The sequence below is a fragment of the Pelecanus crispus genome, chromosome 1, assembly GCF_030463565.1.
Source record: "Pelecanus crispus isolate bPelCri1 chromosome 1, bPelCri1.pri, whole genome shotgun sequence".
NCBI classification, from domain to species: Eukaryota; Metazoa; Chordata; class Aves; order Pelecaniformes; family Pelecanidae; genus Pelecanus; species Pelecanus crispus.
The window spans coordinates 67,159,534-67,186,408 of NC_134643.1; the positions used below are offsets into that span (position 1 = coordinate 67,159,534).

General features: G+C 38.6%; 1 protein-coding gene and 1 pseudogene across 1 annotated transcript in view; one reads left to right on the top strand and one right to left on the bottom strand.

Annotated features, from left to right (window-relative positions):
* MTPN (myotrophin) overlaps positions 1-26,875 on the top strand; it is a 38,923-nt gene that overhangs the window by 6,451 nt on the left and 5,597 nt on the right. The window contains exons 2-3 of the mRNA XM_075713829.1: positions 18,378-18,491; positions 19,656-19,739. Coding sequence (XP_075569944.1) covers positions 18,378-18,491; positions 19,656-19,739 — 198 coding nt within the window. The remainder of the gene's footprint in view (positions 1-18,377; positions 18,492-19,655; positions 19,740-26,875) is intronic.
* LOC142597195 (5S ribosomal RNA) lies at positions 1,881-1,999 on the bottom strand (annotated as a pseudogene).

Sequence of the window (26,875 nt, forward strand, 5' to 3'; positions counted from 1 at the left end):
TTGCATAAGTATGTGACTCATGTTTGACTTTTTTATGCTTAAATAAAAAAAAAAAGTACTTCCTTGTTTGTTTCTGTTTGGGCTGTTCTTATTAGGCTGACTTGTCCTGTGTCTAATTGGTGTTTGCTGCAAAAAGTAAAGAGAATGACTAAAATCAGATTTTAATAAGACATTGAATTTAAATTTTTGTTGCTGAAAGTTTTTTCTAATGTATTCCATTCCCTAAAGTGAAAGAGAATTTTATCTCTGCTGTGAGAGATATCCTGTTTTGTCCGAGTTTGTGGTCTTTAGCATATGCATTACTAACTATGACAGTACAAAGTTAGGAATAGGTTATGAATAACAAGCAGAGAATTCGGTGATGTGAGGAAAATATTTACTTCTAGTATGGCTCCTTTTCTTCCTATCCTCCCTTATTCTAACCTCAGTTTTCCCTCTTGTATCAGTTTTATCTTTACTAAATCCTTGTTTTTCAAGCCTAGCTCTTGTCTTCCAATTCAGTTAATTTTAATTTCAGCAGGAGGGCATACGGAAGATGAGCTAAGCTTTCTAAAGGTCCAAGAGAACAGTTCTGCAGTGGTTTGTATCCTGGCTCCATTTGGAATAATATAGAATCATAGAATCGTTTAGGTTGGAAAAGACCTTTAAGATCATCCAGTCCAACCATTAACCTACACTACAAAGTCCACTCTAAACCAATCAAGGGTAGACTAGACTAAACCATGTCCCAAAGTGCCACGTCTACCCATTTTTTGAACACTTCCAGGGACGGTGACTCCACCACCTCTCTGGGCAGCCTGTTCCAATGCTTGACCACCCTTTCCGTGAAGAAATTTTTCCTAATTTCCAACCGAAGCCTCCCCTGGCACAGCTTAAGCCCATTTCCTCTCGTCCTATCGCTAACTACATGGGAGAAGAGCCCAACACCCACCTCACTACAACCTCCTTTCAGGTAGTTGTAGAGAGTGATAAGGTCTCCCCTCAGCCTCCTCTTCTCTAAGCTAAACAATCGCAGTTCCCTCAGCTGCTCCTCATAAGGCCTGTGCTCCAGACCCTTCACCAGCCTTGTTGCCCTTCTCTGAACACACTCCAGCACCTCAATGTCTTTCTTGTATTGAGGGGCCCAAAACTGGACACAGTATTCCAGGTGCGGCCTCACCAGTGCCGAGTACAGGGGCACAATCACCTCCCTGCTCCTGCTGGCCACACTATTCCTGACACAAGCCAGGATGCTGTTGGCCTTGTTGGCCATCTGGGCACACTGCTGGCTCATGTTCAGCCGGCTGTCTACCAACACCCCCAGGTCCTTTTCGGCCAGGCAGCTTTCCAGCCACTCTTCCCCAAGCCTGTAGTGTTGCATGGGGTTGTTATGACCCAAATGCAGGACCCGGCACTTGGCCTTGTTAAACCTCATACAGTTGGCCTCGGTCCATCAATCCAGCCTGTCCAGGTCCCTCTGCAGGGCCATCCTACCCTCCAGCAGATCGACACTCCCACCCAGTTTGGTGTCGTCTGCAAACTTACTGAGGGTGCACTCAATCCCCTCATCCAGATCATCGATAAAGGTATTAAACAAGGCTGGCCCCAAAACTGAGCCCTGGGGAACACCGCTCGTGACTGCCTGCCAACTGGACTTAACTCCATTTACCACAACTCTCTGGGCTCGGCCACCCAACCAGTTTTTTACCCAGCGAAGAGTACGCCCATCCAAGCCATGAGCTGCCAGCTTCCCAAGGAGAATATTGTGGGAGACGGTGTCAAAGGCTTTGCTAAAGTCCAGGCAAATGACATCCACAGCCTTTCCATCATCTACCAGGCGGGTCACCAGGTCATAAAAGGAGATCAGGTTGGTCAAGCAGGACCTGCCTTTCATGAACCCAACCCTACAGCACCTGGTATTCCCAGGCGGTCACCCATCCAAGTACTAACAAGGCCCGACCCTGCTTAGCTTCTGAGATCAGACGAGATTGGGCATTCTCAGGGTGGTATGGCTGTATGCTATGAGGAAAGTTGTGTTAGTTGTGAAGGTTATGCACTGAATGTTGACTTGGGTACCATGGAATTGGCCAGTCATGCGGGCCACAGAGGTAAAAATACTGAAGGAATGGGTCTTGCAGCAGTGTTAAAATGTGTAAATAACAAATCCCCTGGACAGGTCACAATAGACCAAATAACTTCTATATGCTTATGCTGAAGGAGCATATGGTGAGCTGTTACGATATCAGGACCTGAAGGTCAAATATTCTACCTAAGTTTAAGCAGAACATAATGGACTCAGAAATACAGGATTCTCAAATCCAAGAATTTTTATGAGACTGAAAGGCACTTTAAAGGTGTAGACGAAAGGTCAGAACAGAAAATTTAGAACAGAGACAGAAAGCCAGGGGTGTATAAAATTGTATTGCTTAAGTCACATATTCATTTTTTATACATGTCCCTAGCCAAGTGTTCTCAGGGTTTTTATGGCTTTGTGTTTATGCTTGTTTGAACTTCTGAATATGCGTCCAGACAAAAGTGTGAACAAAGTTACTTCTTTGTACCTAATTTGCACACTTCTGAAGCTGAAGGTTTGTGTTAAGTTATTCTTAGTTTTTCTACATCTTCCCCCCGCCCCCCCCAGCAAAAGCTCCACCTTGAATGTTGTATTTGCCAGCCAGTACAATTCTGTGGAAAAAGGCAGTTGTCACTTGTGTAGATAGGTCTCCTATTACTAGGACAAAAGCATTAGCCGGAATTAATAAGGGCCAATAACTGACCAGTTATACAACAATTGTTTTTCTTACAAGTTGCAGTTTCAGCAGTTTTGAACAATTAGATGTTTTTCTGCTTTAGCTTGTTATGAGGAGGGTAAGGTACAAATTAGCACAGCTCGTATTAAAACGAGTTTGAAATCTTTATTGGATGCTGGATATGCTATTGGCTCTTTTTACTGCAGACGATGCTAAAGCCTATGTTGATTGCAACCACCAATGGCAAATTCTACAATCCCATGCCAGAGATGGGGAGAATAGTTTCCTCTAAATGTTTTAAATGTTTAAGGGACTAGTATGTGTGTTGCTCTCTGGTGCGGTGAAGATCTGTAGCTCTCTGGAAATCAATCGGTATTAATAAAGTCCTGTTGAACAAGATACAGTTCTTGTCTTAATTCTCAGTTTGACTGGAATATACTTGTGTGTGTGTGTTGGGTTTTTTGTGTGTGGTTTTGTCTTGATGTTATCCTGAAAGCACTTGAAATCTTTGAGGGAGAGTAGGAAGGGGAAGAGAAATATGGTTTTGTAAACTCATAATGCATATGCACATGAATAGGGCTTTGAAGTAGCTTGTGGGACTTGGGTTTTGGTGCGTTTTAGCACTTTGCCCGTTTTTACAGTCTTTATTAGTCTTTTGTATGCAGTGTAATTCTGCAGTTCAGTACAGATACATAATATGCCAAGGGTTATTACATTTCTGCAAAGAAAGAATTTTTGTAACTTTCTTGCTGCAGCAAGAATTAGAGCGTGGTCTAGATTTTTGTCTGTGCTTATATATATTTCTGCCTTCCTCACTGGTTACAGGCCAAAAGGGAAATGGTGAAATCATTTTACTTAGCCTTCGGCTACACTTTGAAAATCAAATAGAGTAATGGCATGCAGTGGCTAATAAGGTGAACAGACCAAAACATCACTAGAAGGGTATTCTGGAGATTTGCCTGTCATACTTCCAGCCAAAATTCAAAGAATATTCTAAAGTGTCTATAATTATGGAGTCAGTTTATAAAATAGAATTGTGTGCTCAAAGTTTCTTATGAGCTAAGATCAAGTCTTGGTAGTTATTTTTGAATGACTGATACTTACTCTCCCCAAAGTCCAGTAATTTATGAACTTACTTTTTAACACACTTGTGGCTTATGGATTAGTGATTAGCTTCAAGGAGGAAAGATGAGCTGCAAGGCCATTTGAGATAAAAGATAGAGTGCTGTCCATAGAACATGCATAGAAGTCAAAATATCAAGCTGCCATCTATTGAAACTGAAACCCAATAGCTGGTGCCTACTGTTCTAGAAGGAAAACAGTCACTTCCTGTGCATTCTTTGGACAATCTATACTGAGAATGTTAATACAGATGTTGGGGCTCTTAACTGAAAATGCTTTAATTCAGAGCTAGCAACTAAGAGCAGATTGGACTGTAATGGCTTTTATTCTTTGCCTAGCTGGTTAACTTTTGGGGCAATGATCTAGTGATGGAAATACTTCGAGTCCTGTTACTAAACCTTTGGATTGCTTTATCCTTGAACTTAATATTTTACTCTAATACAAACTTAGTGGCACCAAGGAAGTGAAGCATGGTACAGTGTATTTTCATCTGTCCAAAGTTGCTTTCAGAATTCCATGACTAGATGATCTGACATGTTAAGCTTGAGTTTGTGTGAAACTACATGAACAGGTGTTTTGTAGATTTTTCTGTTTTGGTAGTGTCATCTATTGTCAGTGTGCTGATGGTATAGTACTGAATTACTGAGACCTCATGTGATTTCTGGTTTAAGTATGGTTGATGTCCGCTGTTTAGCAATCATCTGGCACCCATGTGGGCTGGAATATTTTCTGCTTAGTATACCCTTAGAGTGGGGATCATCCAAATCAGATCAAAATGCAGCAGTGTTAAAACATGGACTCTGGCCAATAACTTCTGGAGGAGAAACCCTTTTAGGCCAGCTCTGTGTTGCCTGTGAAAACGGACACTGCGCTGTGTTCAGTGGATACAGTACTTAACACATCTCTTTAGAGTGAGCATTAGTTTTATGTCAAGTTAAGGTATACAGTCATTAGATCTGCCTGTGATTCCTTAAGAATTAGTGGTTAAATGGTTTAGTTTTGGTTGTGCCCCCCATATTGTGTCTGATAGACAAGCCCTGGTGCTATAACTAAAGCATTTTAACTTTAATTCCAAATTCTAACAATTCTTCTAAGCAGAGGTAGCTTAGAAAGTGTGTCTGATAGTTGGCTGTTTCAGTTCATGATCTAGAATACTTAGCACACTAACATTCATCAATTGAAGTAGTACTCTGGACAGAGAGTCTCTTGTTAGAAGTAGTAATACCTTTGTCTGCAACAGCTTATTCTGTCAGAACTAGTTGCTGCCATTACTCTGAGGTGCTGCCTAACTAAGAGGCGAGTCCTTTTGGACAAAACTTTTCAATAGGAACTCATAAGAGCTAAGAGAAGCTGCAAAACTGGTCCGTTTGTTCCTGTTTCATCACTTGCTAATGCAAATAGTGATTTATTTCTGCTATTTCTCACCCAAGTCTTAGACAGTTAGATTAAGGATTTGGGGGGGAAGAACAGCTTTTCAATAATGCACATATTTGACACATCTCTGAAGCTGGGATTGTAGCACAAGTTTCTAGAAGCTGTAGCTAGGAAACAGTAGGTTCACTACTGTTCTACAGAACAACTCATGTATCAGGTTTGTTTGTCTCTAAAAATGCTGATACAACAACTGAAGCACAGATGGCTCAGTAGCTCAGTTTATTTAGCAGTTGTTTCTAGAATTGTATTCTTCTGACCGAGACAAAGGACTTCGGACTGCATTTGATTATGGTGGCTGAGCTAGATACTTGTTTACCACTAACAAATAAAACCTGAAAAGTATGCTTGTTAAGTACCTTTTTGTTGGCTTAAGCCAAAATAAGTGTAGGGGTGCTTATAAAAGCTTTTCAGAGTACTTTAAATACCATACCAAGACAGGCAAAATCCAGCATCAGGTTCATAACTCATTTTCTTAACTTGTGTAGACCAAGCATTGGTGTTGTCATTAGCAGCTGAGGCTTCTATCAGAGTGGAGAATTGCAAAGTAGATACCCATTTTAAGCATAAATGGGCATCTACTCTGCTGGCTCTGTTTGTAGAACTTGCTGCAAAACGCAGACTGGAGAGACTCACGCTATCATCAGAACAGATACCTCTTTTTGATAAACTGGTGAGGGTCTTTTAGTGGGAATGTTGTGCTGAAATTCTTTGAGTAGCTATTTTTCAGCTTTTTAAATACTGAAGCTTAGATAGATGTGGCAAGCAAAACTGACAGCAAATACTAGATGTGGATCCAGAACAGCAATGAAAATTTGCTACTGGTGTCTGCAACCTCTTCCACAGAGATTTAACTTTCTATATTCAAGAAGTTCCCTTAACATCTGTTAACTTCACTTTGCTTTTTGATCATCATCTATGGGATTTCTTGTGGATGCTTTTGCTATTTCTCTTTGTTTCAGTAAGATGAAATAAGAGGCAGGTATAAAGGCAGCTTGTCCCAAATACTCCCCAAAGCATATAGGGTAGAAAGAAGACAGCTGGGAGAAAATTCCTTGTTGTTCCAGGTTATGAAATTTAGAGGACAGGGAATAAAAAAAACCTGGCAGTGTCAAAAAGGCATTATTAGATATCTCGTTGTGAACACAAAGATAATCAGTACTAGGCTTATTTAGCTAATGCAGTTGCTCTCAGCTGTTAAACAAAAACCAAAGAACTTCTAGATCTTCTGAAATTCTCTAAGCAGAAAGTAGTTATTCCATACAATAAATCTAGGTCATTTGCTTCTGTTCCGTTGTCCACAGAAAACTGTGGTCCACTGGGGCTGCAGCTGGAAAAACTACTGGAATGGTCAGAATTTGCTGAACCACTGAGCAACAGCAGCAGTAGTCTCTCTGTCAGGCTGAGTGAGGCAGGGTTACGTTGATTTATTTAGTGGACTGAAAGTAAGTAATTTTTGAAAATACAGAGGATTTAAATGAAAACTTGCATCCTGCACAAAATTTTTGCAGTTGCTGTGGGAAACTGCCTGCTTGTAGTCAGTGAGTTGATTTCTCAGCTTTGGCAGGAACTTACTGCTGGTTTTTAACTGAAGAAATCTGCTTCAAAATCATAAACAATTCACAAGTTACAACACTTAATCTTTTTCCTTCCCTTTCTGCTCTTTGGACTTAACCCAGCCTTTGGGTTATTAGTTACTTCACTGTGTTCCACTCTTGCTCTTAGGCTGAATATTGACTGGGGCAACAGGGTCATTTTTCTTGCAAATCAGAAGATAGAGACAAGAAAACTTGAGAGTCAGTAATCTTGCTGAGCAGAATATATAGAAAACCGTTGCTTCTCCTTAGGCCTCCTGCATTGTTTTGAGTAGTTTTTTCAATGCATCAGGTTGAGTGGAAATTTGGAATTTATCTTTTTCATCTGTTCTGCCCAATTCTTAGTTCTGCAATCCCTGAAGGTGTCATATGTCAAGATTTTTTTTTTTTTTCCTTACCGGAAAAGAAAAAGTACAAAAGATTAAATAATATGCTGCACTGAATTGTGTTATGAGCTGGTCATTTTAATTATTCTCATTTCTAATTAATAAAAATGGACAGGAATGTGAAAATGGCATGTCAGTCTAGGGTTATGGTGAAATACCCAGAGGCTTAGAAAAGTGATTTCCTTGTCTAAAGTACTAGACTAGTGGTTCAGTTATCTTCAGGTTTGTATTAAGACAGCTGATGTGAGGGTATGTCTACTCTAGCAATTTAAAACTGATCCAGTTTCAATAATGGATGCAGATATCTAACATCTCTGCTCTACCCAGCAGAAACTGCTTCAGGCTAGTGCTCAGTTTCAGTTACCATGACAAAATTTCTAGAGAAAATTGTATAACCAGCTTCAAAGAAGAGATTAATTTCTTGTCCCAGCTACTCGAAGGTGTTTTGAGTAGTGTTAATTTTAACACTTGAAAACTAGAAATAAGTTTTTTAGGAAAAGCCATCAGGCTTGAATTACTGAATTCATTTTAAGGGTGTTTCTATCAGTAATCTCCAAGGACCTGTGAAAGTGCCAGTGTGGATTTTGGTTGGCTAAATAAGTTTATCTCTTGGCAGGAATGAAAACTACTTCTTCAAAGTCAATGCTGCTTTTTAGACCCTGAGACTGTTCTATGGGGGGGAAAAAAACTCAGTTGAACTACACCACCACTTCAGAAAACTGGAATGTTGTGGGATTGTTGAATTGAAGGCCTAAAGTGCAGACCAGGTGAATATGTTTATATAGTGAGCTCTGTTGTTGAGAACTGCTGTTCTGTCAGATTTCTTCAACATGCTTTACAGAAATACATATATTGGGACAAAAGACAGCTACAAATCCAACTTTGAGCTAAGGTTAGCAGTATGTGAATCAGCTCTTTGGCAGTCATAAGGTGAGAACTAGGGGCCTTTCTTTGCATTCTGGGACTCGCTCATGACACCATGAGAAATGTTGAGTTGAGAGAGTGCTTTTCAGGACTGTTACTTGGACATACAACTATGTCCCTGGTAACATATTTTGAGGAATCTGTAACCAATACACAGAATTACACAGAAGGTGAAAGCAAAATGGGCCACTAGAAGGAATGTAGAAAAATTACACAAATGTGCAAGGGTGGAGGTATGACGGCCGAACTTCAGTTGAAGTTGAAACTAGCAAGGAATCTCAAGGGCAGTAGGAGGGGCTAGTGCATTGGTAATAAAAGGAAGGCAAAGGAAGAAAGGGGAGTTTTCCTGATGAATCTGAGAAAGCAAACATCGCACTCATATTAAAGAACAGTGAGAAGGAATATCTGGAGAACTGTAGGTAGGTCGGCTCAGCCTCAGTCTCTGGGAAGGCTATGGAGCAAATCCTCCTCCTCCTAGAACCCATTTGACACTGTCAGGATACAGTGAGAGACCCAAGTTGAAGTTTGTGGTATACGGACTGGGTAAGTGGACTGTAAGGTTGGTGGAAAATTGGCTGGGCTGTTGTACTCAAAGGGTTACAACATCACTTCCAAGTGATTCCTGGTTACCAGTGGCATCTATCAGGGATTGGTATTGGTAGCATTGCTTAATGTTTTTATTGGTGACCTAGGCAATGGGATGTCTTTACCAGTCAGGACAATAGGATAAAAAGAAGTAAACCCATGCACCTGTACAAGCTGGGGACTAATTGGCTAGGTAGGAGCTCTTTAGAAAAGGACTTCAGGGTCCTGATGGACATCAAGCTGCAGGTCAGTCTGCAGTGTGCCCTTGCATTATTGAAGGCCAGCAGCATACTGGGCTATATTAGCAAGAAAACAGCCAGCAGGCTGAAAGAAATACTTCCCTTCTTACCACTTCTGAGGCTGGATATGAGTACTGTGTCCAGTTCTGGGCTTCCTAGTACAAGACATCCTAGTAGATAGCTAGGTAAGCTTTGATACACCCAATAGCAATGATGGAGGTGTAACTGAACATGTTTGGAGTCAAGAGTTTGGGGACCATCAGGATTGCTGAGGACATACGAGGAGATGCTGTTTGAATTGTGGTGGTTTGGGTTTTGGGTTTGGCTTTTTTTGCCTGAAGAAGAGAAGACAGAGGGAAGATTTTATTGTTGTCTTTCTATACTAAGGCAGGATATAGAGAAGTATGCTTAGAGGTGCACAGTGAAAGTGTAAGAGGCAACAGTTCCAGTTGGAATGTGAGAAATTACAGTTAGGTATAAGAGAAAAATATTTCACTGTGAGGATGATCAAGCCCTGGGAAGGGCTTGTGCCTAGAGAGCTTGTGGAATCCTCTGTCCTCGGAGGGGTGTGGAACTCAGCTGGGCAATGTCCCGAGCAGGCTGATCTGATTGGACCTACTTTGAGCAAATGTTGGACTAGATAACCTCCAGAGTTCTCTTTCAGCCTTAAATAGTCTGTGATTCCATGAGTCAGTAGACTTACAAGCTTGTAGAATTAAACTGTCCTTGTATTTTTAGATTATTAATCAGGTCTCAGGAAGCATGGTATTTGAGTTTTCCCTTATTACCGCCAGTGTTTATGACCCATGCATTAGTTATGTAAAAATATCATCTTATGTTTTTACTCTTACAGCAAGTAGAATAAGGGCAGAAGTTTTTGTTTGACTTAAAATAATTGTGAGCTTAAGAATATTCTAGGAATTGTAGAACGATTGACCTTGAAGAATAAAAGTATGTAGAAAATAGAGGCTTTTCAGTTGTTCCTGCTGTATTGTTTTTAAGGATTCTCAGTCAAGGTGTTTGGATCTGCAGTGCTAGAGAGGTAACTTTTGGATTAGATGAGCCCCAGAGCTGACATGTGACAGCAGTAAACAGCTGAAAAGTCTATGAACATAAAAGTGAAAGAATCACAGGTTAAGCAGTGAATTTTGGCTTAAATACTTAAAATACAACCATTTTGAGAATACAAGTAGAATGAAAAAGATAGCTAAATGTATTTTTATCTTCGGAGTACTTATATGTTGTTTGTGTTTGTTTTTAAAAAAAAAAGTCTTCCAGAGATGGATCAATCTGAAAAAAGTTATACTGGAGAACGGTTGAAGGGGTGTGAGCTGACTCAAACTTTGAGAAAAGGAAGGAGGGTATTAGGGGAAGATTAATACACATTAGTTCCTCCATAATCCCCACATCCCGATTGTGGAAGTGCAACATTGTCTGCTAAACCCTGTTTGAGTATATGGCTAAAAATTTTTTTCAAGGTGTGGTTTGTCCAAGCTTGTTCTCCCTTTAGAAGACTAAGGAATACATTGCTCTTAAGTGATTTCAAAGTTCAGGTTATCTATGTTCTATTTAAACATAAAACTTTCTCTTTCAGGTGGTTAGTTAGGTGTAAAAACTGAAAATGAGTTGGACTGGAAGGAAAGATTTCATTCAGTGGATACCAATATAGTTTCTATTATGGCAAAATATGTCTTCAGATTATATCCAACAGCATAAATGACAGTTTACTTCTGCCAGTTTCATTTTACAAAGTTAAAATTACATTGGGACACCTGACCATGATATTTTCAATCAGAGGGGGATCTCTGGATTCAGAATATCACAATGTAAGAAAGATTTTACACTTCAGTTACACCTCCATCATTGCTATTGGGTGTATCAAAGCTTACCTAGCTATCTACTAGGATTTTTTTTCTTTTAAAGACATCTCATGAAGATGAACATAGAAAGCAGATGCTACACTGAATTTCAGCTGTTTTTAAATGTTTCTTCTGGCATAAAATCCCAGGAGGATTTTTTTGTTGTTGTTGTTGCACCATGCACTTTAAAGTGAAGAACGTTGCTAACGCTGCATAAAGGAATATTACACATGTGATCCTTCTGATATAAAGGCCATGCAGTATGATGTGACAAAGAAACAAAAAGGTACAATACCTAAATTTTACTTTTCTCTTTCATCTACACATATTTGCCTATTGTTCCTTCACCTGAGGATTATAAATGCTCAAAACCTGAGATGCTCCTGCTTTTCGCAAGTTGAATTCTTAACATCTTTTGCTATAGATCTGTACAATAATATTGGTTGGCAGTACTTTTGGCGAACTATCTCATTTAATCTCTTTGTTGAATTTTTAAAAACAAATACAACCAGCGTGAACAAAGACCTGCAGGGAAGATAGTAAAATATGAAGTGTTTGGAAGGAGTATTCTCAATATGCAGTAAGATATTCCAAATATCTCATCCATAGGACTTAAACTTTTCTTACAGAAAAAGGATTTGTCACTCTTCCTCTTTCCCAATCAGGCAACAATGAAGTTATTGCTATATTTAAAATGTCAGAGTTATGTAATACTCTATAAGAATGGCCATTCTTTGTATGTGAAGAGATGGAAGTAATGCAACAGACTGTACAGTGAGTTCATCTTTTTCCAGAATAATGGAGACAGGAATTACCCAGTAGTGTAGCTCCTGTAGGATGCTTCCCTGTGCTCTAAGGACATCTGACTGCATGGCTCTGGTTTCCTTCATTAAAACTGGAATGAAAGGAGTGCATGAAATGGGGAGATTAAGTTATTTCTGCGTGACAGGGTAAGTACAGATGGGGATATGGAGTTGTTTCTAAATCTGAAAGAGCATTTTAATGCCACCGCTATTACAGATACTGCTCTACTAATACAGTTAACCTATGCAATAGGATTTAATGAGGTCACAATTTTCAGTTTCTATTCCTGTGGTAGAACTGCAGTGTAAATCCCAGCTACTTATTTCTGGTGTGTTTTGGTGCCAAGTAGTGAATCAGATGAAGGAACAGATTCAGCTGGAAAGAAGAAAATGGTCAAGTTAATTCTCAGACTGATTCTCAGTTCCTTCATTGGATTTATTGCTCAGCCACTAATTCTGATGCAGGCATGGGAAGGATCAAACTGTGGCTAGTAGTAGTGACACTAACTACTACACAGGACAAAATCGGTGCTAAACTGATGGGTGAGCTGTGACATTAATAGCATGACAGTAATGTTCTAGAGCAATGCTACTGGCAAACCACAGTACTCAAGTGAATAGCTGGCTCTGATTTGGTTTCAGTTGGTGTGCCACGGCAAAGTAAGCCTGTGATTGAAGCACATGGAGTATGCTGTAGGGATGCTAGAGTGGCACTAGATGAGTTTAGCTCATTTCGCTTTGAGTGGTGATGCTTTTGAAAATGGCAGGAACTCGGAAAGGAGGGAGTTAGCAAGTAAAGCTAGACCAAGGGAGGTGTGGAATACAGTCTGTGTAATAGAATGTACAGAAAAGGTGGGGGCTGTTCAAAGGCAGTGTCAGTTTGGTGTGGTTAGATAATCTGCCTGGAAAATAATGGCTTTAGAACTTGTAATTTATGACTGAACTTGTTCATTCAACATTTTCAATGAGCTGATGTCATAATGTGCATTAGGGACAAAGTCAGTGAAATCTGATTCATTCTTTTAACTAGGGCTGCAAAAGAGTAAGGAATTATGTTTGGCAGAACTTATTCAAGGCAGCTGTTAAGGTGCAGATCCTTCCAGATTACTCTGGAACACACAGCAGGCTTGACAGGAGGGCAGCTTGGCTGTCAGGGAACTCTTCTCTGAGCTCAGATACAAAAAGGGGGAATATAAAAAGTGGAATACTTCTACGGAAGAATGTAGGCCCTTTCCCAGGGTGTGCAGGGATGGAAATAAAAAAGCCAAAGCTTGACTGGACTTAAACTGGAAAAGGACACAACCAGGGTTTTTCTGTAGGTATATTGGCAAGAAAAGGTAGAGCAAGGGAAATGTGTGCGATAGAAGGTAGTGGAAGAATTAAGTTCAAGGGTAACTAATTTTGACAGTACTAAGACACTAGCTTGAACAGATCTTTTTGTGGATTGAATTGCTCCATTACAGAAAGTGGGTGATAGCTGCATTCGGAGGACGCTATAATGGACCCTACTATTAGTTATTCAAAAAGCAGAGAAAACTCTTGAAAGTATTTAAACTGAGCTTCAAGTTTTTATTTTCCTGTCCTTCACTGAAAGGTTGATAGCCAGCTCTCAACTGAACCTGATACTTAAAGTCCTTCTAAACAAATATTCTGTTGTTATCCATGTATGTGAGTTTTCTGAGTAGGACATAAGATCAATGTGTTATAAAAATCTTCTTTCATGCTGTCTTGTTTAGTAATTGGAGATTCACAGAGAGGCTTTTCTTTACCTGTAATCAGATTTTAATAGAGGGGATTAAAGCAGATACCTGCTAACTGCTAGTTCTGATGTTTCATGTGTTGAACTGGTTCTTAATGTTATTGCATAGCTGGTGCTCTAGGGCTTTGATCTGCAAAGAAAAGTACTACTGGTGTGGTTTATGCCAGACTTAGCCTTAAATGCCTGACTAAATAAACTCAATGTATTCTCGAAGGTCGTTAAAGAGGTGATTGTGTCTTTCCTTTTGGAAGGGTAAATTCTTCTTTGAGGCTTTGCACAAACTTTTGCACAACTGTTAGTGAATTTGTAGGTCCACTCTAGAAAGTGAAAATGATTAATCTCTCAGGAGAGGTGTGGCCTTTGACTGAGGGTATCTTTTCTTTTGAAGTTGATGTAATTAAGTCAGAATCAGAGAATTATGTGTCCTTTGAAGTACCCTCGTTAACCTTGTTGCTGCTCTGTTAGACTCTAGAAGATGGCAGAAGTCCCATAAAACTTCCTGGGAGAATTGTTCTGTCATTTTTTTTGTCTAATATACATAAGATTTTGTTCCTGTGGGCGTAAAGGAAAAAAATCATGCTGCTCTTTGGCAGTTCATATGGGTTCTGACCATATGCCTGTGTGGAGTATGGGTTTGGTTTTGGTTTTTTTTTTTATTTAAGAATACCTTTAGCAGCTATTTAGTACAGTCTTAATTTCAGCCTACCAAAATATTGGTTACTTTGGTGTCTCAGATGTCAGTATTGAGAATCGTCACCTGATAAGATTGCTAGTACCGAAGTTCATAACATTCAGTATGATGTCTTTGGCCAGTATTATTCAAAAACACAGTAATTTCAGAAAACTTTACATAAAGATAACTCTTCTAATCTTTACTTCCTCTGCTGTTTCTTGCCTCAGCCTGTTACAGGGCTTGAGAGACCACTTTGTCTCATTCTGTTGACATAATTAGCCACACCTTCACCAGAGCTGTCTTATTTATGAGGGGGGGGCTCAAATCTTGACCTTACGCTTAGATTTTCTTTTATCATATGAAGATGCGAATTGGCATTTGGAGCTTGTTGCTATAGCTACAATATATAAATTACTTGCTAATGTGAATCCTTGAATTCTCTAGTGCATTCTCTAGTCATTCACTTTTTGGATGCCACCATATAGAGAAGATGTGTATCCTATACAAAATGTGTTCTGTCATGGCTGGCCAGTCTGCCAAAACTGAGAACCTAACTGTCCATGTAAGTCAACATCTCTCCCTGGCTTAGCTGAACAGGATACTTCAAGTGGAAGAGCAAGAGAATCCAACTTAGAGTGCTCATCCAGTGAAGACAAGAATCAACACCCACCGGATTGTATATCGTAAGCTTAAAGGAGAACAGCAGCTTATTTAGATAATCCTTGACAACCTTATCTAGGATGTTAGATGTGTTTCACATCACTGTCTAGCCAAGTAAAAGGCTTATTGTTGCAGCTGTAACAACTACTGTCTTTGGCACCAGTGTACTACCAATTTGGATCATGAGGGTTCAAGCATTTTTCTGACTTTCCCATCTTATAGATGATTTTGTATGCACTTTGTATCTTGGAGACTTAATTAAGCACATAAATGGCAGCTGGTGTAGAAAAGATTGAAATTTTGTATCTTTAAGTTCTATTAAAAGTTGGTATTTCCATGCCTAAAGGCACTTTCTCTTTGCAGAGGTGTAACTATAAGGATATTCTTGTGAGTTTTATAACAGCTCATCTTTAAGCTGAATAATTTGTGTGTAGGGGTAAGGTTTTAGGGGTTTTTTTAGTTGACCTCTAAAATTTCCGCTGAAACTCTTTAGTCTTCCAGCATGAAACTCCCCCTGAAAAAGAATTAATTTATTGCTTCCGTGGATGCAGATCGAGCTCTAGACCAGTGGTCTCCAAACCCTTTTGATTATGCACCCCATCAGTAAAAAACCAAAACTGATCATGCATCACCAATATCTGTGTGTGTATTTATAAATTATATACATGTACTACTGTATTAATCTATTATGTACATTATAAAATATACCCCAAAATGGAAATTAAAAATGAGATAAAGATTAAATAAACACTATTTTCACAGTGCAAAAAATACTTCCTTCTCACCTCAATGGATTCTCTTGCACACCTCTCCAGGTTTTCACACCCCACTTTGGAGACCACTGCTCTTCCTATGGGGAGATGCCACAGCCAATATATACATGGGAGATCTAAAGGCCAGAGAGAAATCATCTATGAGGAGTCCTGCAAGTTTTCTGACATACGTGTGTTAGAGATGGCATTTAAAGCAGGTGCTTGTGCCAGGTTGTGATTCCTATATATGAAATGGATTGACTTGTCTTCCCTTCCTACTTCTATACGTCTTGGACTGGGAGTAGGAAAGGACAAATGAAGTTTTATAACAGTCAGTGGTCTGTCTTACAGTGGCTTTTCACACCTGTGAAACAACTGGATATTTGACCTTGTTTATTGCAAAACCTAGGAGTAGTTGCTTTTTGTTGTTTTTCTAACTTACTGGATATCTTTATTCTGTTAATTTGGACTACAGTGTTCTGATGCTTGATTTTGAATGCTGTTGATACTTTTTTTCAGCACTAGTATTCAAATCCACGTGGTCTGTGTTTGGGACATCTTTGTTTGCAGACTTTTTACTAGGTACTCCCCTATAAATGAGCTTTCGTTGCCTTTAAGGGAAACTTAGAAACTTGGTGTTTGGGTGTTGGGGTTTTTTTTCCTTCCAAAACTTCATTGTCCGGCAGGAATTTATTTCACAACCAGCTTAGGAGTGAACAAAGGGATCTGTGGTATATTCTTTAAAAAGAAAAAAAAAAATCCTATAGTATAAGCCAGTGAGCCAAATAATATTTATAAGCTTAAGGAAGGGGAGCTTTGTTGGACTGTCCTAATCTTAAGACATGATGATTCTAAATTTTGTTTTGAATGTGAACTTTGTGGCTTTACTGTGTGCTGTCCCAGGAGTTAGCTTGCTTGTCCTTCTCCTTTACCCTCTTATTTACCATGTCTTAGCATGAGTCAGACATTAAAGGAGTTTTTGAAGCCTGTTTTGGGGTAGTGATTGCATGGCTTTTACGTGGTTGGTTTCCTAAACTTATGCATCCCAGTCCTTATGTATCTGCAAACATCGTGTTATTTAAATGCCAGTTGTTTTTAAATTGACAGGAAGTGGCAAGGTATGAGTAAGAATACGGATAGAGCTTAACTTCCTAGATAAGCTAAGTATATGCTGCTTCCTTACACACTTTTCAGACCAGTGTGGCTGTTTGTATGCTGTTACTGTGATCTCGATGATTTTTTTTTTTTAATTGGAACACAGTTGTTAACATATCCCCACCCATGTTTTGTACTGAAATTCAGCAAAAGAGAAGTTACATCACAGTACTGTTTACCAGTAAAGTTGTTGCAGATAGTTGGACCTTCAGTTAGTCATATTAGAATTTTAGGTTTTAAGTTATAAATTATTGTACAGTGTTGATAGTCCACATAGCTAAAGCTGTGGTGGACTTTGTTTAGAAGTACAGTTTGTTGCTGTTCTGAAAATCATAGATAGAAGTAAAGCTAACTTTTTCCTGATGTCCAACATGCTTCAGAAGCCATAGCCATATTTCAGGGTCAGTAACAGCAGTTGCAGAGTTTTTTTTCATTGTGCTACTTGCTGCTACTTTGAAGCCAGAACCTTCAGTAGTGTGAGAACCAGGTCCTGACCTCTGAGACCACAGAATGTACTTTTTTAGTTAAAACGCCTGAAGTTAAACACGTGTTGCTTTTGACTTTCAGTAGGGTATGTTATGAGAAGAATTGAATATTGCATTGATAGGAGAGGAGAACTCTGAGGTTGTTTTGTTATTTGGCTAGTAGTATAAAACTGATAATACAGAACATCAAATGCAGAATAAGATTTCCTTCTGACTGTGTCCTCTTCTATTCTTAGAAGGGAGGTAATGCCTGGAAGATATATGTCAAGCTCTCTATTCTGTGAGCTTTCTAGAGATTTGAGGCAAGAGTGAGGGAACTGCAGGGGCTCAGTAGAGAAGTATGAATTGGTGCTGCAGCTGAAATTCTTTTGATTGTTTTTTCTGTCGAGATGCAGGACTTCAGGTATGAAGCTAAATTTAGCCACTCCCTAAAATAGTAACATTACTTGCACATACTAACAAGAAGTCACTTATCACATAGCTTGTCAGTATTTGGTTTCCAGTAACTTCTTGTCATTACTGAAGTGCAGCAAATCAGTTTATCCTTAGTTGCACAACCCAAGGTGAAGAAACAAAGCTGATTAGGCACTCACTAAATTAAATTTTGTTTACGCCTTAAGAGATGTCTCAATCCGCTAGTATGAGTGGCATTAGAATACAGTCAACCAAATCAGGACACAGGAAGTTGTATTCAGACTTTTTTGTGTCATGTAGAATTGGCAGGTGTTATTTATAAAACATAATAGACAGTTTCATAATTGAGTTTTAAGTTAGCAATCAGTACAGACCATCTATAATAGTTATGATGCTGACTTATTTCTATGCATCTGGTTTCTCAGTGTGCAAAACATCAGTATGTGTAGAAGCAGGTAAAGTAACTTAACCAGATAACTAGGATCCCAGTTGAGGGGAAGGAGAAGGAAAATGAACCAATGTGAGCATTTTTTTAGAAGCTCTAATTTTTTTTTTTTTTAATCACATGAGTTACCTAGTACACTTAAGATGCATAGTGGAAGGACGGACCAAGGTTGTCTTACAGTCTTAAATGCGCAGATGAGGGAAAGGAAATCAAGCAACTTAATTTTCATTTTCCCTGGGCAATTACTTAAATGTTTGGATGGAACATTCTTCAGCATATTTGAAGGTGTTGGATTTTTTTCAAGCCGCTCTTGGTGTGTTAGCTCTAAAATTTTGCTTATTAGATTATGTTTACATTGAAGGGTGAAGATGTCAACAGGACACTTGAAGGTGGGAGGAAGCCTCTTCACTACGCAGCAGACTGTGGACAGCTTGAGATTCTGGAATTTCTGCTGTTGAAAGGAGCTGATATTAATGTATGTACATCAATTTGCAAACAGATGTTAGGGTGTTAGTGTCTTCCCCCACCCCAGGATTGGTATAAGTGCCTAATTGGTTACTGAAAGACTTGCATCAAATTGTTTAGTTTCATCTATTTAAAAATATTTGAGAGGTGGCCTCCTAGAGGTTAGAAGCTTAAAATTACTTTTATTAAATGTTTTTATTCTTTTTGGAGACACTAGGAAAAGTTGTTTGTAGCTATAAAAAGTTAAATTTAATTTGACCATGATTAGAAAAAAAATCCAGTAATTGCATCTAAAGAAAGTTTGCATGAAATACATATTACATTTGTTGGAAGGGACTTCAGAAAACAGTGCAATGCGTCCTTGGCCAGGGCAAGATCAACTTTGTTGAAATTGGTGTGCTTCTCTTTTGCAGACATTCTTACTTGTACAAACTTAGTCATTTTGCTGTAGCTTGAAATGCACGCTTTTTGTCATGAAAAGACTTGGCTGGGCTGTATTGGCACTTCAAAACAGTGTAGTTCTCCATAAAAAAGTGACGTTTCTAAATACTTTAACCATACACCCCAAATGCTGTGCTTTAGAATACTTGCCTGAAAGTTAATGTACAACATATCTTAGGACTAAAGTCCTTAACAAAATAGCTTGGATTTTTTCCTTGATATCTGGAAAGATTATCTCTTCCCCAGGAGTTCTAACCGGAGAGGAGGAAAAAATGGACGAAAAAATAAGAACATTTCAGCTGCTCCATTTCTTATTCTTTCCAGAACTATAGTTTATAGAGGATAAAATAGTCCAAACAACGTTTCAGCCAAAACTGGTTTCTGAAGTCAGGCTGGCTGAGAAATGGGAGAATTAGGAGTACTGTTTTTAAAATGGGCAAAATTTGTCAGCTGAAACCCTTCAATTTCTGTCACTGGCCTAAAAAAATAGACAAACTTTGGGATATTTAGAAGTCTTATGGAAGAAATATCTTGCTGTTTCCTGACTGGTTTTTAAACAATGACTTTTCTTTTTAAAAAGGAGAGTAAAAAATTCTGAGGGAATGTATTTCTGGATAATATTCCTAAATCCTTACCTTCACTCTACGGTGGACAAAACAAAATTTAAAAGTTAAATGAAACTTTTTAATGGTCTGTGAAATTGTGCTTCAAATAACTGTGTCTGAATTTACAGGCTCCAGACAAACATAATATCACACCACTCCTATCAGCAGTCTATGAGGGCCATGTTTCCTGTGTGAAATTGCTTCTGTCAAAGGTGAGATACACTTTGCTAATGGATAACTTGTCCTAAACATTTGTATTACTATGATTTTTTTTTCAGTAAGATTACGATGCTCTATATAAATTCAGAACATCAAACAAATGCTGTTTGTGTTGCTAAACCAGAGAGGTTACTCTGATTATGGAGAAGATAGTTGAAGCAGAAAGTTCCAGGACTTTGGCAGTGTAGCAGAAGTCATAGTGACCACTAAGAGTACTGTGAGCTCCAGCTAGAGAGCAGTTAACAGTAAATCGGGCAAGCAAAAAAAAAAAAAAAAAATGCATTCCATAAGTAGACAGGGAGGAGTGGGATTTAGCTTTGGCAGCTGCTTAAGCGTTTCATGTGATGGAATCTCCACTGTGAAGTTGCTCAGAGGTGTGGTTTCCCTCTGCTTTTGCCAGGTGACTGAAAACCCATCTGGGTTGGCAGAGTGAGGGGAAGTAGGGAGACAAGATTTCTCTGTCATAGAGCTTGTAAATTTTGTCCTGGGGAGAATAAGCTTAATCTGTTTCTGTTCTCCCTTTGATTCATATTACAAAGGTGATCCATTTTACAAAGCAGTAGTTAATTCAAGCAATGTTTTATCTCCATTCATATGTGCTCCTTCTTGTTACACCTCACTTTGAAAAGAGGTGGTTAACAGTGCATTTTCAGTATATGAACCTGTTTAAATCATTTGGCAAAAGGATTTCATGCTGTGTAATGTCTTCATATCCCACTTCCAAGGTAAAATGGTTTTCCTTAACTGTCATAATGTTGTATGAATTTCACTTTTCACTTTTTTGATCCTGTCTAATGTTAGTTATGCCTTTCTGTGAAGAAATGCTGTGACTGTTAATTTAGAATTTAGGATTCAAATGGTGCATCTGACTTGCTTAAATTTGTTGTGAGGACTGATCCTTCATTTAGGATCATTATATACATGTTACAAAAAAAAGAAGTATCCTTTATCCCATGTTGTATTTCTTTCTACTTCTGTTTTGAAGTGTTTAGCACTCTAAAGAAGCTGCTCAAATAAGATACCTCAAAACTTGAGTTTACACATGAATTGTCTAGCAGCTAGTAAGGGTTGTGTATTCATTGTACTCCCTGTCAGTGAGGGCATTAAGGTCCTTCGTGAACCAGCTATTTTTCATGCAGCTTGTGAGAGTGTATTGATCTCTGTACTTGGTACAATTTGAATGGAATTGGTTAAGTTCAACAGTCATAAAGATGAGGCAATCTTACAAAGTTATGCAGAATGTTATAACAAAGTGAACTTGGACTAGGAGATGAGGTTAGAAAAATGTTACTGCAACTGGATAGTTTGGAAAAGCTTGTATTATTCTCGGATTTCTTCATTCAGAGCTAAATGTTGTACCACATCTGCTTGCCCATTCACATGGGCTAGCTGATGAAATATTTATGAACTGGAACTTTGCTCATCAGCTCATTCTGTTTGAAGTGGATCTTATATTAAGAGGTGGTTCTTTCTTTAGTACAGTTATCTTATTACCCTTTTTTGAACATCTGTTGTCACACCTTGTTTGTAACATAGCCTGATTTCATATGTTCTTTGATAGCAGATACCTGGGAGATCAGGTTGTTCAATGGTTGTTGAAAGTTCTAAAAATTACTGACTGTTTAATGTTCTTCCTAGTTATTTTTGGAGTGGGGTATATTTTATTATTCCTCCAAATGCAGGACAGATATTGAATGTCTGATGTTAGTGTATGTAAGTAGTGAAACTGCAAATGATAGACCAAATATTTAAGATCTTTCTTCAAAGCTGTTCTTTGTTGCTCTTGTAAATACTACATCTACTTACTGCTAAGAAGCTTCATTATTTTACATGTACCTACTTTCAGCTGCCTTTGTTTACCCTGTTAATTGATCTCTTGCATACATGGCCTCTGTCATAGAATATCCCTTAAGCTGTTGGACTAGAAGTCCATAACCTCCTTAACATGTTTTTCAACAGGAAAACAAAAATAATTAATATTTTTTGTACTTTCACAAGTTTTGAGAACCAATGAACAGTGGTGCATATCTCCTTAGTCTGTTTGCATGCCACAAATATAAAAAGTTAGCAGTTTGATCAAGTTAAAATTATGTAAGGAATAAGAGATTGTTCTTCTTTGCCTGCTAAGATTAGATTTAATATAAATAATTCTATGTTGGATGCAGCTGTTGATTTGGAAATTAAATTGTTTTAAGCTAACATTCTGTACTGCCTTCTGCAGTACATGAATTGTGGGGATGTTTATAAACCTTTCATGTGAGACTTTTGAGCTATTGAGAGGAGAAGGGGTGTTCCAAGAAATGTTTCAGACATTAATAGGACATAAAATGCAAAAAAATGTACCTTAATAAAAGTACCAAATGTGAAAAAGGTTAGCTTAGTCAAGGTGACCTTCAGGACTTTTGTAAACCTTCTGTTACTATAGAAGATTCATTCATGTGATGGAAGTAAGCTGGTTACTCTTTCTTGTAGTGTGACCACAGAGCATTCTTTAAAAAATCTTCCACTAAAAGCATTAAAAGTATTTGGGCATAATTCACTTTCAGAGGATAATAAATGCATATAAATAGTAGAAACACTGGATCAAGACTCTAAGCTCTTAAACTAACTAGAATTATTAGAGTGGCCCCTTGATCTTAAGCTGAAGTAGCCTGGGCTGCTGCAAACCTGTGCTTTCTGTTGTTGATACTGGTGATCATGCAGTTGCACAGTGAAACACAGACAAGCTTCTTCTAAGCTCATATTAGAAACAGTTTACACTCGTAAGAGCTTAACTTGAAAAGTAGTGGGGGACCTATGCTGGCTTTTAACAGTTCAGTCTCTGCAAAAATTTTTAATGTGCATGTCACGTGACTAATACAATTTTCTGTAGGTAATGCTAATAGCTGAAGCCATTACACCAACTGTTGTCCCTTAAAAAGCAGTAATTTGTTTTATGGAATTTCAAATAGCTTTCAACAAGGTTTTTCTATGATAAAGCACAGTTTGTTACTCTTGTTACTCCTCAGAAAGGACTGTTTTGGGGTTCTTAGCTAATGCTTATCACACATGGAAGTTGAATGGTGTGATGACACTGTGTCTGAAATATAAATTACTTTTTGGAGTAGTGGATGCTGGTGGTTTATCTGGGAATCACTGGCAGCCTGTATACAGCTGAACCGGTGGAATCATAGAATCGTTTAAGTTGGAAAAGACCCTTAAGATCATCAAGTTCAACTGATAACCTAAGACTTCCAAGTCCACCACTAAACCATGTCCCTAAGCACCATGTCTACATGTCTTTTAAATACTTCCGGGGATGGGGACTCAACCACTTCCCTGGGCAGCCTGTTCCAATGCTTGACAACCCTCTCAGTGAAGAAATTTTTCCTAATATCCAATCTAAACCTCCCCTGGTGCAACTTGAGGCTGTTTCCTCTTGTCCTATCACTTTTTACCTGGGAAAAGAGACTGATGCCTACCTTGCAACAACCTCCTTTCAGGTAGCTGTAGAGAGCAGTAAGGTGTCCCCTGAGCCTCCTTTTCTCTGGGCTAAACAATCCCAATTCTCTCAGCTGCTCCTCATAGGACTTGTTCTCTAGACCCTTCACCAGCTTTGTTGCTCTTTGCTGGGTGTGCTCCAGCACCTGTGATGACTTTACACAGATCTGCATTTCAAATGTGGTGGAATATTTAAGGTCATAAAAAGAGAGTTGAGGATTAGGATTTTTTAGGCATATAGTTATGACGTCTGGGCTACAAAGCTTTTAATAATCCATTGAAATCTAGCTGATGTGATGTATCAAACTGTCCTTCATATACATTGCTCTTTTACTGGTAAGTTGGGGGAAAATTTCCAAGGTTAGCATAGGGTGCTAGGATGACTTGAAATAGTTCTAATTCTGTTCCTTATCTCCCTTTTCAGCATAAGATTTCAGAATGGACAGTGTAAAGACAAGTTCAAAAATATTTTTTGTTGGTCTGGAGATAAGATGCTTCTTTTGTCCTCAGAAGCTCAGTTATTAATTATAAAGCTGGTGGACCAATTTGGGTTTTTCCTTATATTAAAGTAAGAATTGTTGTGCTAATTAAATGCATTTATTGGACACATGGGTAATGCTAACTTTATTTTCTTATGGAAAACTGAACTGTTACACTACATTTGGAGTGACTGCAGGAGGAACAAAATTAAGATGTTGCTCTTAGTCTTAAACAACTAGCTCTTTGTCCTTTTGATGTCTTCTGAGAAGTGGTAGAAAGCCTATTCTAACTTTCAAGTAGTACTCCCAGCCATTTTTGCTATAGCCTCAACCAGCTAACCAGTTCTTGTTCACTGGAGTTAGCAATGCATCAGAATCAAATGGTTTCACAGCTTCTGAGGAAGCAGGCTTCCTCTGGGAACTGCCCACATGTGAAATTTTATGTGAAGGCAGTGGAGGGAGAGAGATGTTTCAAATTCTCAAGAACTCCCTGAAGCACCAACAGTACCAGGGTGATACCTTAGACAAGCCCTCTGTCTTGGAAGCAGAACTTTCTACTTTATTCTGCAGCATTTGTAGGAATATGTTGAGGAAAAGCATAGATAAATTACATTTAACATGCAGATTAAATAATTTTTTAAAAAGTCTGAAAGGGACCCGAAGAGGTTATCTTCAAGTCACTTTCAAGAATGCCGCTGTTGTAGTAGATGTCTGTCTGACTTGTTCTTGAAGACCTTCCATCAGCCAACTTCATTGTCTGCCATTCCTTAATATATTCAACTTACTATTATGCTGAAGTTCAATTCTATGGAATAGAACTGTACGTTGTTTGTCAAGTCATAGTATCACCACCATTATGGAAGCTGTGGCTAGGTTTGGTCAGCTTCTGAATAAAATTACTGTTGCTGGGAGAGTTGTGTTGCATTGCATACCCTATACCTAAATCTTGTGCCTCTCAGGGGCTTGAATGTATATAAAATCATATAAATATGCTCCTTCTGAAAATCCGAATGATCTTACTAGCAACCTTAACTCTTAACTTTAATATTTTGGGCATTCATAACTGTAGGGAGATAAAATTTAACATGCTGCTTTCTGAAGAAGCAAAGTGGAAAAGTGTGGTATGTGATCTATAAATGGCCCTTTCCTTGGGCAATTTGAAATATTCTTGTGTTAAAGCAGTTTTTGAGGCTGTAGTTTGACAAGACAAAATATTCAGTGGTATAAAGAGTCTCTGCATTATCACCAGTCCCCTAAAATGGATTTTTTTATGGCAGCATTTGGAAATGGTTGAGGAATCTAGCAAGACCTTACAAAAAACAGCCTTGTCAGTAGCCTTGTCAGGATTGATATGGGTCTGTGGAGATGCGGTGGACCTTATTAAGCAGTCATTGCTGCTGGATGCTTTGTAACATACAACATGCAGTCATGTTTAAATCTGCCCAGCCAGTGTTGTCTTCAGAAGTTTAATTTGTGGTGTTCTGCAGCAGCTTTAATCACATAAGAGTGAAGGAGTGCTTGTACAGTCTTTCTTGCCATACTGTCCCATCAATGAGCAAGATGAGCACACTGTCTACCAACATCAGGCTGCAGTTACGTGTTACAGCTAAGCCAATGCAAAGGTTAGTTGCCTGTGGACTACTGCTTCCTTGCAACAGGCTTGCTATTTACCCTGTTCATTTGTCCCTATTGCAAGTTAATTTTCTGTAGTTAGTTTCCTGCCAAGTAAGACCTCCAGATTAAAGCTCTGTTGCGGTTTAGTTCCTTGTGTTTATGGAATTGGAGAAACACTGGTGCCAAATGGAGAGGCAGAACTGAGGTATCTTCAGTTTCACTTCAGCTGCTGCCTTAAGAATTTTTTCAGTGCTTTTGCAGTGTGACCTACCTGTTCCAGGGGGTGGTCTCCTGTGTTTGATTACAGTTTTTGTAGATGTACAATAAAAGCCAGTTTCTTTTACTGCTCACCTAGTCTCTGTGTTCTTTTGTAAATGGCAGATGGTGTTTGCTTGTTGCCACGTACTAAATGCTTGCTCAGCTGTCTCTGTGGCACTGTTTTTGTAGGGAATGGGTGAATTTCAGATGAAATTTGAGAATAAGAGACATGGAACAGATGGGAAGGGTGAAGCTGAAGTCCCTTTAGCTAGCCCTGTAGTGTCCCTTATACCCACACTTGCCTTATACTATTAGTTGCAAAGGCACAAGCGGTCTCTTTCTCTCCATTACCATAATTCATGTTTATTATTGAAGAACTATGGGGAAAATATTTTTGCAAGCCTATTTGCTACCATCATTTTGGAAGCCTGGTTTGATTTTATTAGTTTTGATGAGCTAAAAAACCACCAGCTATTGTAATTTGACAGCAAGTACCTGCGATATTGTATCTGAAGGATTACTGCATCCTTACAACTTCTTTTCTAAGAAAAAGAAAAAATAGTCAAGGTTAAAGGTTATCTAGCCCTTGGCATAACTCTTGCCACAGCTGTATTAGGTGTTTGTTTTTTTTTTTTTTTTTGTTTCCAGACAAGTCTATATTCCTTAGCTGTGCTGTATAAGATCTGTGGAAATTTAAATTTGGCTAGAAGCTTATGTTGGAAGGCCTCTGTTTGGATGTACCTGATCACAGGAAATCATGTTGTTCATATGCATAGTTTTGTTGCCCGGGAAATGTATTTGTAATTAAATATATGCATTTTCTAAGAAAAAAAAGCTTCTCATTGCTTCATTTTTGTAGTGAAAATAAAAAATACTAAAAATCTTTATGAAGAAATAGGCTGGGCAAAATCCAAATACCAATTTGAGGTAATAACAATGGCTTTCACTTTTGTATGGAAAGCAACATTCAGCTATAATTTTAGGTGGGATGAAACTTTAAGGAGGTGAGAAGTGAAATAGATGCTTGAAAAAGGAGCTGTAGCTGCATGCTCAATGAGAAGGGGTTTTACTGGTAGAGGTAAGAAAGTCTAGAATATTATGCCTGCCAAAACAGAGTATACCATGCTGCTATGTCTCTTGTGCATTTTCAGGGAACTGGAATGGATTACTTCTGGATAAGTTTAGATTTCATAGATCTTATTTCCTGCCTCTTCCATCCCACCACCCCACTAAGAATGCATTAAATTCTGTCTTGAGTCAATCATGGCTCCAAATTATGACATAGTTAACATTTTCTA